The sequence below is a fragment of the Chroicocephalus ridibundus genome, chromosome 3, assembly GCF_963924245.1.
Source record: "Chroicocephalus ridibundus chromosome 3, bChrRid1.1, whole genome shotgun sequence".
Classification (NCBI taxonomy): domain Eukaryota; kingdom Metazoa; phylum Chordata; class Aves; order Charadriiformes; family Laridae; genus Chroicocephalus; species Chroicocephalus ridibundus.
Genome location: NC_086286.1, coordinates 128,938,085 through 128,948,862, shown reverse-complemented (window position 1 = coordinate 128,948,862; position 10,778 = coordinate 128,938,085). Strand labels below are relative to the sequence as shown.

The following is a 10,778-nucleotide window of genomic DNA, read 5'->3' as shown; positions in this document are numbered from 1 at the left end:
TCACCGCTTCTTTTTTGAGGAACGACGTGCCCTCTGCCTTACAGCGGAGACTATTTGTGATCGCCCTGAAATTCGCTCTAGGATTAAATTAAATCCCATGTTTATTGCACTGGAAGGCCAACCTCTCTTCCTGTAGGATATTTCAGATCTCTCTTATTAACAGTTTTCCCCCAATTTTCTGTCACTAACAAATTTTATTAATGCTTTTGTACCTTTGTGCCATCCTTATTAACGTAGTGTGAATAGTGAACCATTTTGAAAATGTCATGTTTGTGTACTTCCTAGTATGAAAGAGTCTTGCCAGGAGAGCAGAACTCTCAGGACACACAGAAATACGGTAATTAGGCAGTTTTCCATTTACAACTTCTGCCTAAGGCCCCAAACCAGGGAGCTGAACTTCAACCACAGCAAATTCGGGGGGAAAAAGCACAGGCTCTGCGCTACAGAAACCAAACTTTTCAATTCGCACAGTCACACGGGGCTGTAAAAAAGCAGAATCAGCGATATCGTACACTGCAAACTTGTGATCATTTTCTGAGACGGTATCAAAGGGCTGAATTGAGGGGGCTTGTTCCTTACCGGGGGGTTTCCTGGCAGCTCGGCAGTAGGTGTGTGGGCCTATGACTGGCATCTCAAGGGCAAGAGCATGACATCGTCCAGGCCAAAGCGGGACCGTTCCCGCCATGCTTCCCGCCCACCTGCCCTATCCCGGTGGCGATGGGTTGCCCGTTCCCTTTCCCAGGTAGGTTCTTGCTAAGCCTCAGCAGCCAAAAGCCTTTTGGAATTGAGATATTCCCTACCTCGCCCTCTCCTGCTGCCTGGTCTGACACCACACTGCATTCAGCTGGCGGAAGTGAGAACTGCATTATTTCTACATGGTCTTTTTTTAAACACGGGTAAATAACGTAGTTTCTGGAGCTGATACAACCGAGGAAGCTGCTGGTAGCGTTCTCTCTGGACCTGTTACTGTACTGCTGGGGGTACTCACACCTCTGCAAAGCTCTGCGCACTCCGGGCGACAACTGGCTTTGTTGTTACGGTCTCGCAGCTCCTCCGCAGCTCCCCCGTTTCCAACGAGAACCGCAGTGCTCCCTGTAAGACCCTGTCTCGGGCTTTTCCACAATTCTCTGAGCTTCTGGCACACAAGATCTTTTAATGCATGTGTACGAGAGATACTTAACTGAAGTATCGGTGATCAGCCAGCCAGCAGATTCCCTGTAGCCAACAGCTGAGCTCTTACATTTTTGGATCAAGTATTTCCCTCGCTATAATAAGCAAGTACCACAACTTACAAACATGACTAGAACCCAACGGACAAAGCGCTTCTGTGAGGGCCACCAGCTGACGTGACCCACGTAATAGGGATCTGTCCTCGCTTCTCTTTACCTTGAGTGGGGGCACCCGTGGCACCGGGGTCCCCGCCGCAGGAAAGGACTGGGGCTGGGCCCGAAACGCCTGGCGGTGCTGGCAGTTCTCCATCATGCGAGGCTTTTTTTCAGGAGTGGTCAGAGCTTCTTCATGACTCTCTGACTTCCTCTTATGGGCTTCAACGCTGACTTCCATTTCTTCGCTTACAGGGGGCTTCTTTTCTGGTGGTTCTGGGGCAACCACTGGACTTTTCACGTCTGCTACTACTTCCCCTGCTTCGGGGCTCTTTGGTTTACTCGGGGCCAAAACTGAGGTACTGACAGTCTCTCTCGCGAGCACTTCCTTCGAGGCAGCGTGCTTTCTCTCTTCTTCAGGCTTTTGACTCACAGCAGTTTGTGGTTTCTCCGGAATGGCTTCTCCCGGGACCCTCTCCTTGACAGGCAGAGAGCGGTCGCCAGGTTTCACTGCGCACCCACCCGGGGAAACTGAGGCCTCCGCGGGTTTGGCTGCTTTGGGCTGCGTGTCCTCTCTTCTTTCCTCTCCTGCTCTTTTCATCGCTGGTGCTTCTTGGACTGCTTGTGCTTTAGATTCTAGGGGAGAAGGAACCTCCTCTTTGAGCGGCGCCAGAGCGGCTGGCGCGCATTTTGGCTGTTCAGCTGCTGCCTTTTCAGGCTCTGTCTCGGCAGGGCTGGTGTTTGCTGTCAGTCTCTTCGACTCTTCAGGACTTAGTCCGGAACTGTCAATAAAAACAGAATTTTTATTTTGTAAAACATTCTTGCAAAAAGCATATTATCCTCATGGAAACAGAGAGGATTCTCTGTGTACCACACCCTAAATAAATGTGTCTCTCACACCCGATTCTATGCCACCATCTTTGGAAACCTTCTGTACCGTTCGTACTTCTGCATGAAACAGAACTTGCTAGCAATGTCTAAAACCAACTAAAGGAGACACACGGAACACAGGCTCGATCTAGTCCTCTACCCAGATACACATTTTCCAGGCTGCAAATCCCATGAATTTGGCCAGCAGTAAATATTCCCTTTATTGGCCACCACAGACTTATCTCCACAGCACGCGAACCACCCCACACAGCTCGCGTCTGACTGAAGCTCATATGGGGACATTTGCGGACAGGGACACCGAGAGCGTCCCACCGTTTTTTTCCAGGGGAACGTGGCTACTGCCAGAACCACCGACGTACCCTTAGCTTAGAACTGACATTGCCGCCTTTCTCCATCAGCAAAAAGCTGACGGATAATACAGGGCAATATTATTAATCCATCCTGAATTATTCATCCATCTTTATTTGTGAAAGAAATGAAGAATCTGGGACTCTAATTCCCAGAGCGATGTCTGGTTTAGGATTAACTTCATCCATCCCTCTTAATGAAATATCAAATCTGTTTTTTTGCCCAAACATGAACCCATAACACTCGACGAAGCCTGTCTGGAGGAAGGCTGCTGTGGGATTGATTTCTACCAGGCAAGCTCTTAGGAGCTGGAGAGAACTGAAGTCCTGCTGTTGTGCAGGTCACCTCCACGCTGTCCTGCCATCCCCCATCCCCCTAAAGCTTCAGAATGTGGCTGTCACCACCACCTTCCAGCCCAGAGCTCCACACGTGGTTACATCCTGGTTTTCAGCGCTGGGAGAAGTGGGTGAGTCAGCTGAGTACAGCTCTTTGCTGTACCACCAGATGACCCGCATTCTGAACCCCGCGTATTCCTGCACCCGGTACCGCAGCCTGCCACGTGTACACGCACAGCCCAGCCTCCCGCTCACCCCGGACCCCAAACTATCAGCCACGGAATGATTAAACCAGGGCTTGCAATAATCCAAATGCTCTGAAGGGTTAAACATCACAGATGAATGGGAGGGAAACTGGCTGACAGTCCAAGGACAAGCATAAAAGCTCACTGTCGAGATGCAGGATAAGAAACTCCTTATTAGTTATTTCTGTCTGTTTGTTTTCAAGTTTCTTAGTATAGTTAGTCACACAGAAACCTGAAATCCTCTCCATGGCCCAAAAGAAAGGGAAAACCTTGAAGCAAAAAGAAACCCAGAATGGAAGACGTGCAGACTTGGGAGTTTAACCAAATCCGCGTCTGACTGAAGCTGTGAGGAAATACACAGGATTGCAGGTGGGCTGGTGCAAGGCAGAGCGGGCTCACCCAGCTCAGCCCCGTGGGGCTGCCGAGTCCTGGCACGAGAACCAGCGCGGGAGGGGAGCGGCTCACAGCACCGCGGGAAGGAGCGGGGCAGGTTAAGACGTGAGGTCTAAGGGACATCCTCCCCTAGAGAACACAGACCTACCCTGGTTAAAGCATTAGAAATCCTGACAGCAAACACATTGCTTCCAACCCAGATCACTGGGGCATTTGCTCAGTTCTGTGGCAGCCAGACGAAGCGAGAGACCTTTGTCCGGTTTCAGGATTAACGAACAGTAATGTTAATTGACAGACAGCACACTACAAATGCAGCAACAGGTACGTATGGACAGGCAACGCGGGAGTAAAAAGACAGCTGAATGTCTTACCTCTGGCCATAGTAGCTCTCGAAAAAATGTTCCTTCCACAGCTCGACCTTCTTTTCCTTTTCTATTTCTTGCCGTATTCTTAGCTGCATTTCTGGTGTAAACTCACCTGCAAAACGCAATAAAGGTTATCTTCCAAAAAAGCTGTGGATAAAATGCATCAGGATAACCACAGGAGCCTTCCAGCTTACAGGTGTGAGTCTCATCTCACAGAAGTCCCCTCCTCAGCCTGTGACACTGCAGCCCTGCCTGTGGAACTTCAGCCTTTCTCCTGAGCGGCAAGGTGTTTCATAGAATGGTTTGGGTGGGAAGGGACCTTAAAGATCATCTAGTCCCAATCCCTTGCCCTGGGCAGGGACACCTCCCACCAGCCCAGGTTGCTCCAAGCCCCGGCCAACCTGGCCTTGAACCCCTCCAGGGATGGGGCAGCCACAGCTTCTCTGGGCAACCTGGGCCAGGGGCTCACCCCCCTCACACCAAAGAATTTCTTCCCAATATCTCATCCAAATCTCCCCTCTTCCAGTGTAAAACCCTTCCCCCTCGTCCCACGGCTCCCCTCCCTGCTCCAGAGTCCCTCCCCAGCTTTCCTGGAGCCCCTTGAGGGACTGGCAGGGGCTGGAAGGTCTCCGCGGAGCCTTCTCTTCTCCAGGCTGAACCCCCCCAGCTCTCTCAGCCTGTCCTCCCAGCAGAGGGGCTCCAGCCCTCCCAGCATCTCCGGGGCCTCCTCTGGCCCCGCTCCAACAGCTCCGTGTCTCTCCTGTGCCGAGGCCCCAGCGCTGGAGGCAGCACTGCAGGGGGATCTCCCCCGAGCGCAGCAGAGGGGCAGAATCCCCCCCTCGCCCTGCTGCCCACGCTGCTGGGGATGCAGCCCAGGCTGCGGGGGGGTTCTGGGCTGCCAGCGCACGGTGCCAGCTATGGCCAGCTTCTCATCCACCATCACCAACAAGCCCGCCTCTGCTGCCTGCTCCTTGCAGCGGATGGGCAACAGCTTCATGCCTGACAGTCACAACCCCTTTCCCTGCCAGTGTCCCGATAAATGCTTTATGTGGAACAGCGCTTATTAAACGAATACCTATGTGTATGTATGCATGCACTGCCTAACTGCCATTTTCGGAAGGACGTGAAGCTATTGCCCATGCAGACGGCAGAGCAATACGGCACCTTGCACCGACAGTGGTGGATGGCCGTGGGGAAGGTTGCACGCAACAACATCAGAGACTTCTTGCCCAGCACAAATGATAGAAAATACTTCGGGTAACGGATGCTGTTCTGTCACTGGCAGGTGGGAAACAAAAAAACCCCTCTCACACATCTGAAGCGCACATTTCACACATATGTGTATTGTGGTTTGTAAGAAATGTTTCCTCCTGTCAAGTGCGAACCTTCCCCGACGCAGTTTGAACCATTAAAGTTTGTAAGGTCGTATGTTAATATTTTAAGAGTTCATCATTAGACAAGAAAGCTTGGTTTTTTAACACAACTGCAGTGCTTTGGTGACAGACATGTGGCCTTGAGCCTCAAGATTTCGTTCATTCTCAAGGTTTCTCTTGTTCACACATTTTGTTTGTGCTCTTTAGCACCGGAGGAAACAGTTACTAGAATCCGATCTTTTCCAACACTGCAGTTATCAGAGGGGATGCTGTAAAGATATTAACAGAAATTGGATACTTTCATCACTGCGCAGTTTGTTTCTCAATAATTTTCTCTAGTCAAATAAGGGGATTGCAAGAAGTGCTTGCTGAGTTCGCCCTCCATGCAGTTATCAAAATACATCCAACGGGAACCGAGAGTGTGTCCCTTTTCAGTGCAGTTACGTGTCGGTATGAAATCAGGACAGTCATCTTTGTATTGCAGCAAGTACAGAGGGCCCAAAACACAATCTCTGGGACATCAACTTTCTTTTCCATTTTTGTATAAACTTGGTCAGGTAAATAAATACAGAAAGTCTGTTGCATCACAAACAGCGGAATGCCTGCCTTTGCTTAGCGTAATTTAGCAACAGGGTACAAAATTGGTTCATTTGAAATAGTCTCTGTCGTGGCAGTGAATGTTGGATTTTCATTCTGTGGTTATGCCACCTTTGTCCCCAGCTGGGAGATTTCAACTAGAAGCATACGTCTGCATCGGCCCAGGCTTGCACTGAGCGCAAAGCACAGTGAAAACCTAGGTGATGGCTTGCAGTCAAGTGATTTACTTCTCAACATCTACCTAAAGGCTGATGGGGACCTCAGGAGGTCTCCAGTCCAACCTCCAGCTCACAGCAGGGTTGGTTTGGCTCCACCAGGTTGCTCAGGGCTCTGGGCAGTCAGGCCTTGGAAACCCCCAAGGCTGGAGATGGCACAACCTCTCCGGGCCCCACTGCTGGACTGTCCTCACGGGGAAAAAGCTTTTCCTTGTAACCCATCTGACTCGCGCCCATTTTCTCTCATCCTCCTGCCATGTCCCACTGCAACAAGCCTGGCTCCATCTTCTGCTGGCCTCCCAGCACGAGCAGGGGGCTGCTATCAGGTCCCCCCTCCCCAGCCTGTATCGCTGCCAGGGGCTCTTCCTCCCCAGGGGCAGGATCCTGCCCCTCTCCAGCCTGTCTCGGCCCCGCTGGATGGCAGCCCTGCCCTCGAGCTGGTGGCCCCAGTTTGGTGTCCTCCACAAGCTCCTCCAGGGTCACTGATAAAGAAGGCAAATAGCAGCGGTGCCCAGACAGGCCCCTGCGGTCTCCACTTGTTACCAACCTCCAAGTGTGAACCATGACTCCAAGCCTGAGTGTCTAACCAGCTACTCACCCGTCTGGTTGTCCACCCACCTGGACCCTACTGTCCCTCCATGGATGCAAGAGTATTGTGGGAGACAGTTATCAGAAGTTTGCTTAGGTTGAGGTAAATGATACCCACTTTTCTCCCCTTGTTCACAAATTCAGTAATTTTTAAAGCAGTCACACTCTTCAGGCATGATTTACCTCCGGTAAAACCATGCTGATGATTTCCCATCACCTTCCTCTTCCCATGTGTTCCCAGAGGGCTCGCTCCATCACTTCTCCAGTGATGACATTGAGGCTGACCAGGCCTGCATCTCCTCTAGATAAGGCTGACCAGGCCTGCGAATCTCTAATAATACTGAGGGTGACCCTAAACAGCATTGTTATTTATCATCCGTACCTTGAAGAGTAGCCGAAGAAAGCCTACAGGGCTGCTCTGCCCACAGAGGCACTGCGCTTTGGTACTTCAGCAGAGATACGGTGCTCAGTGAGAACATCAGTTGAGGTCTCCAGACCTCACCCTGGCCATTGCAAGCTTTGCCACCGTAGCAGCTTCTACAGCAGTTTGACTCTGGTGAGAAAACTTTGTGTATATGTAGCTGCACCCTCTAGATGTGCAGACACCAACAGACAAAAGGTCTTCTAAGAAGCATTAAAGAGAAAACATTAAATGATGGTGGCCAAATCCAGGAGTGGTATTAACAATTAAACAGCTCAGACAGCCGAGTTCTATGCCTTCCTGTTTTCTGGCATAGGATACACCCAGAATCTACAAAATACAAAGAGAACTGGATACATCTTCTATGGAAAAGCCTCGTAAGAGTCAATCATCTGGATGAGAGTAAATGATATCCCCTTCTTAGGGGTGTCCTGATTGGCGCTATTGCCTTTATAAAACTCTGGTGAGAGGCTGCAGGGTTGGATTCTGCAGAGGAAACGGTCCCTGCCCACAATGAGTGAGTCGCTTCTGAGGATGTGATTTGATCAAATCACGGAATTGAGCACCTCTAAGTTCAAGATGCCAATGACTGTTAAGGTGCAGGACTCCTGTAGACTAGTAAATGGCTGCCTTGATGGTATATGAAAATTATGGCTCAGAGGACTGACCATACCAACTGTGGTTTGAAGACTTCGCTGATGACAAAGTGCATTACTCTGGGAATATAATTTACCTTCTCTACTGATCTTCACTACCACAACTTGAGAATAACACAGCTCTGTGTGGGGCGGCTGACACGCTGGAGGGAAGGGATGCCATCCAGAGGGACCTGGACAGGCTGGAGAGGTGGGCCCATGCCAACCTCATGAAGTTCAACAAGACCAAGTGCAAGGTCCTCCATCTGGGTCAGGGCAATCCCAAGCACCGATACAACCTGGGCAGTGACGGGCTTGAGAGCAGCCCTGAAGAAAAGGACTTGGGGGTGCTGGTGGACAAGAGGCTCCACATGAGCTGTCAGTGTGCGCTGGCAGCCCAGAAAGCCAATCGTACCCTGGGCTGCATCAGGAGAAGCGTGGCCAGCAGGGCGAGGGAGGTGATTCTCCCCCTCTACTCCACTCTCGTGAGACCCCACCTGGAGTACTGTGTCCAATTCTGGAGCCCCTACTACAAGAGACATACGGACGTGCTGGAACGTGTCCAGAGAAGGGCCACGAGAACGATCAGAGGGCTGGAGCACCTCTCCTATGAGGACAGACTGAGAGAGTTGGGGTTGTTCAGTCTGGAGAAAAGAAGGCGCGAGGAGACCTTCGAGTGGCCTACCAGTATCTTAAGGGGGCCTCCAAGAAAGCTGGGGAGGGACTTTTTAGGATGTCGGGTAATGGTAGGACTAGAGGGAATGGATTAAAACTAGAGATGGGTCGATTCAGCCTGGACGTTAGGAAGAAGTTCTTCACCATGAGGGTGGGGAGACATGGGAACAGGTGGCCCAGGAGGTGGTGGAAGCCCCATCCCTGGAAGATTTTAAGGCCAGGCTGGACGGGGCTCTGAGCAACCTGATCTAGTGGGAGGTGTCCCTGCCCATGGCAGGGGGCTTGGAACGAGATGATCTTTAAGATCCCTTCCAACCCTAACGATTCTATGATTCTATGACTCTATTGTCATTGCAACAAGGTTTTAAATGCATTTTTCCTTCTTTTCTCATCTCTTCCAGAGACTTGCTCATTTTTCCACATGTGAAGTTCAAAAGAGAACTCCTTACTGCGGCCCCTCTCTGACCTTGTGATTAGATAGTTCCAGGCTCGCACTTGCTCTCATGGGCCATATTGACTACAGCTGTCTTCACCAAGTACGTCACTCCAGCACTTCAACTTCTCCATAAAATATCTTTTACACATTCCCCAAAACACGCACTAGCCTTCTAGCGTTGTACTTGGCTGTCTGGGGAAGTCTTACCTTCTGACAACCGCTCCTTCCAGCCTTGGGCAGCTGAAGTGAAGAACTCGTTGTTGAGCGCAGAGCCACTCAGCTTCATCAAACCATCCGCCCCGACCTGGAACACAAACAAAGCAAATAGTATGAACCAGCTGGAAAGGCAAATGTCGCATGTTGTCACATGGGATCTGAAAGCAGAGCAAGAGTCCCAACATCGCCACAGATCTCTCTGGAATCTGCCTTTAACTCACTCAGAAGAAAATAAACCGCATTCTTAAGGCTGTGCGTAGCCAAGTCTGGGATCCAGGAGACTGTGGCCAGTTTTCCTCATCCTTGTTTCAGCCCAACCCTCTGCAGTCCTGCTGCTGCACAAACGTGCATGAGCAGCGGAGGGTACAGGTGGCAGGGCGAGCACAAGGGAACAGCACAGCCTCGGAAAAGCTTCTTCAGATGCCTTCTCCCCTGCAAAACAAATGCACGGTATCGCCTGAACTACCATCCAAAGTAACAGCTCTGCTGTCTTCTGGGCAACATAAAAATGTGCACGAAGAAAAAGCCAGGACATAAAAGGTATCGTACAAAAGTAACTTTGAAATGTATATAATCATAACCAGGCATGATTCAGGAAAAACAGGGACAAATGAAGCTCAAAACCCATTCTGTCTTCAAAATATGGCTAGCCAAATAGGGCAGTCGCGCTACAGAGTAGGCCATACATCAGAAAGCACGAGGCTAAGACTGGAACATAATACAGAGGGAAATTAAAACCAGGTAATAAAACGTATATGAGGTTTGCTTTTGCTCTTTATCCTACAGAAGCAAATGTGGAATTTCTCTGCCAGAAACACTAAAATACACATATCATTCAGTAAGTCACAAAAACTTGCAGTGGGCAAAACTGGTATGTTTCCATCTCTTGTGTAAATAATAAATCAGAAGAAACAAGCAAAATCCAACTGTCCAAATGTAGGATACATCTGGTTACCCGGGGAGATCTGTGCAGCAAATGTTCAATGGTGCAGGATTTGGTAGAGAAAAACACTGCTTTTCCTGAGGCAGCATTTGTCAGGCAGGTAATTAAAATGATGGAGGTGACCTAATAGAAGGTTTTTTTAGGTAAGATTTAGTTAGAAAATGTTAAGTTGTAAATTAGGAGCAGCAATTATAGGGATTTACAAAAGCAGAGGTTTATTTTCTAGGCTAAATCTCTATTGATCGACTACAGGGAGCAGAATTCACATTTCGCTGTTGCCTGTTCCTTGTGCTGGCGGACAACAAGTACCGCAGGGCTGGCTGGGTCCTGCCTCAAAGCGCCCACTTCTACAGAAGCCCCAGCTGTGACTGCGCAGACGGAGACACTGCCAAGCAAAACACAACAGATCTGTGACCCTTCACAACTGGCATGTCCAACGCCTTCACCTCTTCTCCTGTTTCCTACAGCAAGCCTGACATTTTTTACAGCACACCTCACCACTTGATGTGGTGGTGGGCTGCTCTAGGAGATTTACTACAGTGAAATGTAAAATTTGTCCTCTCTGGAGCCAAGCAATATTATTTAGTTAGTCAAAATTTATTCTCAGTCGAATTCTAATTCAATTTAACGAAAATTAAACTTAAGAGTCAGGACAGAAATGTCTTGCCATCTGCTGTGAGGTTCTTGCCAGTAAACTCCAGCTGCAAACACCCTCACATCATATTTTGACACATACCTAATTATTACAAAGGCCACAGGACTTATAAAACAATTCCTTCA

General features: G+C 49.7%; 1 protein-coding gene across 7 annotated transcripts in view; it reads right to left on the bottom strand.

Moving 5' to 3' along the window:
* ASXL2 (ASXL transcriptional regulator 2) overlaps window positions 1–10,778 on the bottom strand; it is a 125,682-nt gene that overhangs the window by 11,173 nt on the left and 103,731 nt on the right. For all 7 annotated transcript variants that reach the window (XM_063330803.1, XM_063330804.1, XM_063330805.1 and 4 more), the window contains 3 exons: window positions 9,047–9,143; window positions 3,906–4,011; window positions 1,387–2,104 (listed from right to left, as the gene is read on the bottom strand). In XM_063330803.1, coding sequence (XP_063186873.1) covers window positions 1,387–2,104; window positions 3,906–4,011; window positions 9,047–9,143 — 921 coding nt within the window. The remainder of the gene's footprint in view (window positions 1–1,386; window positions 2,105–3,905; window positions 4,012–9,046; window positions 9,144–10,778) is intronic.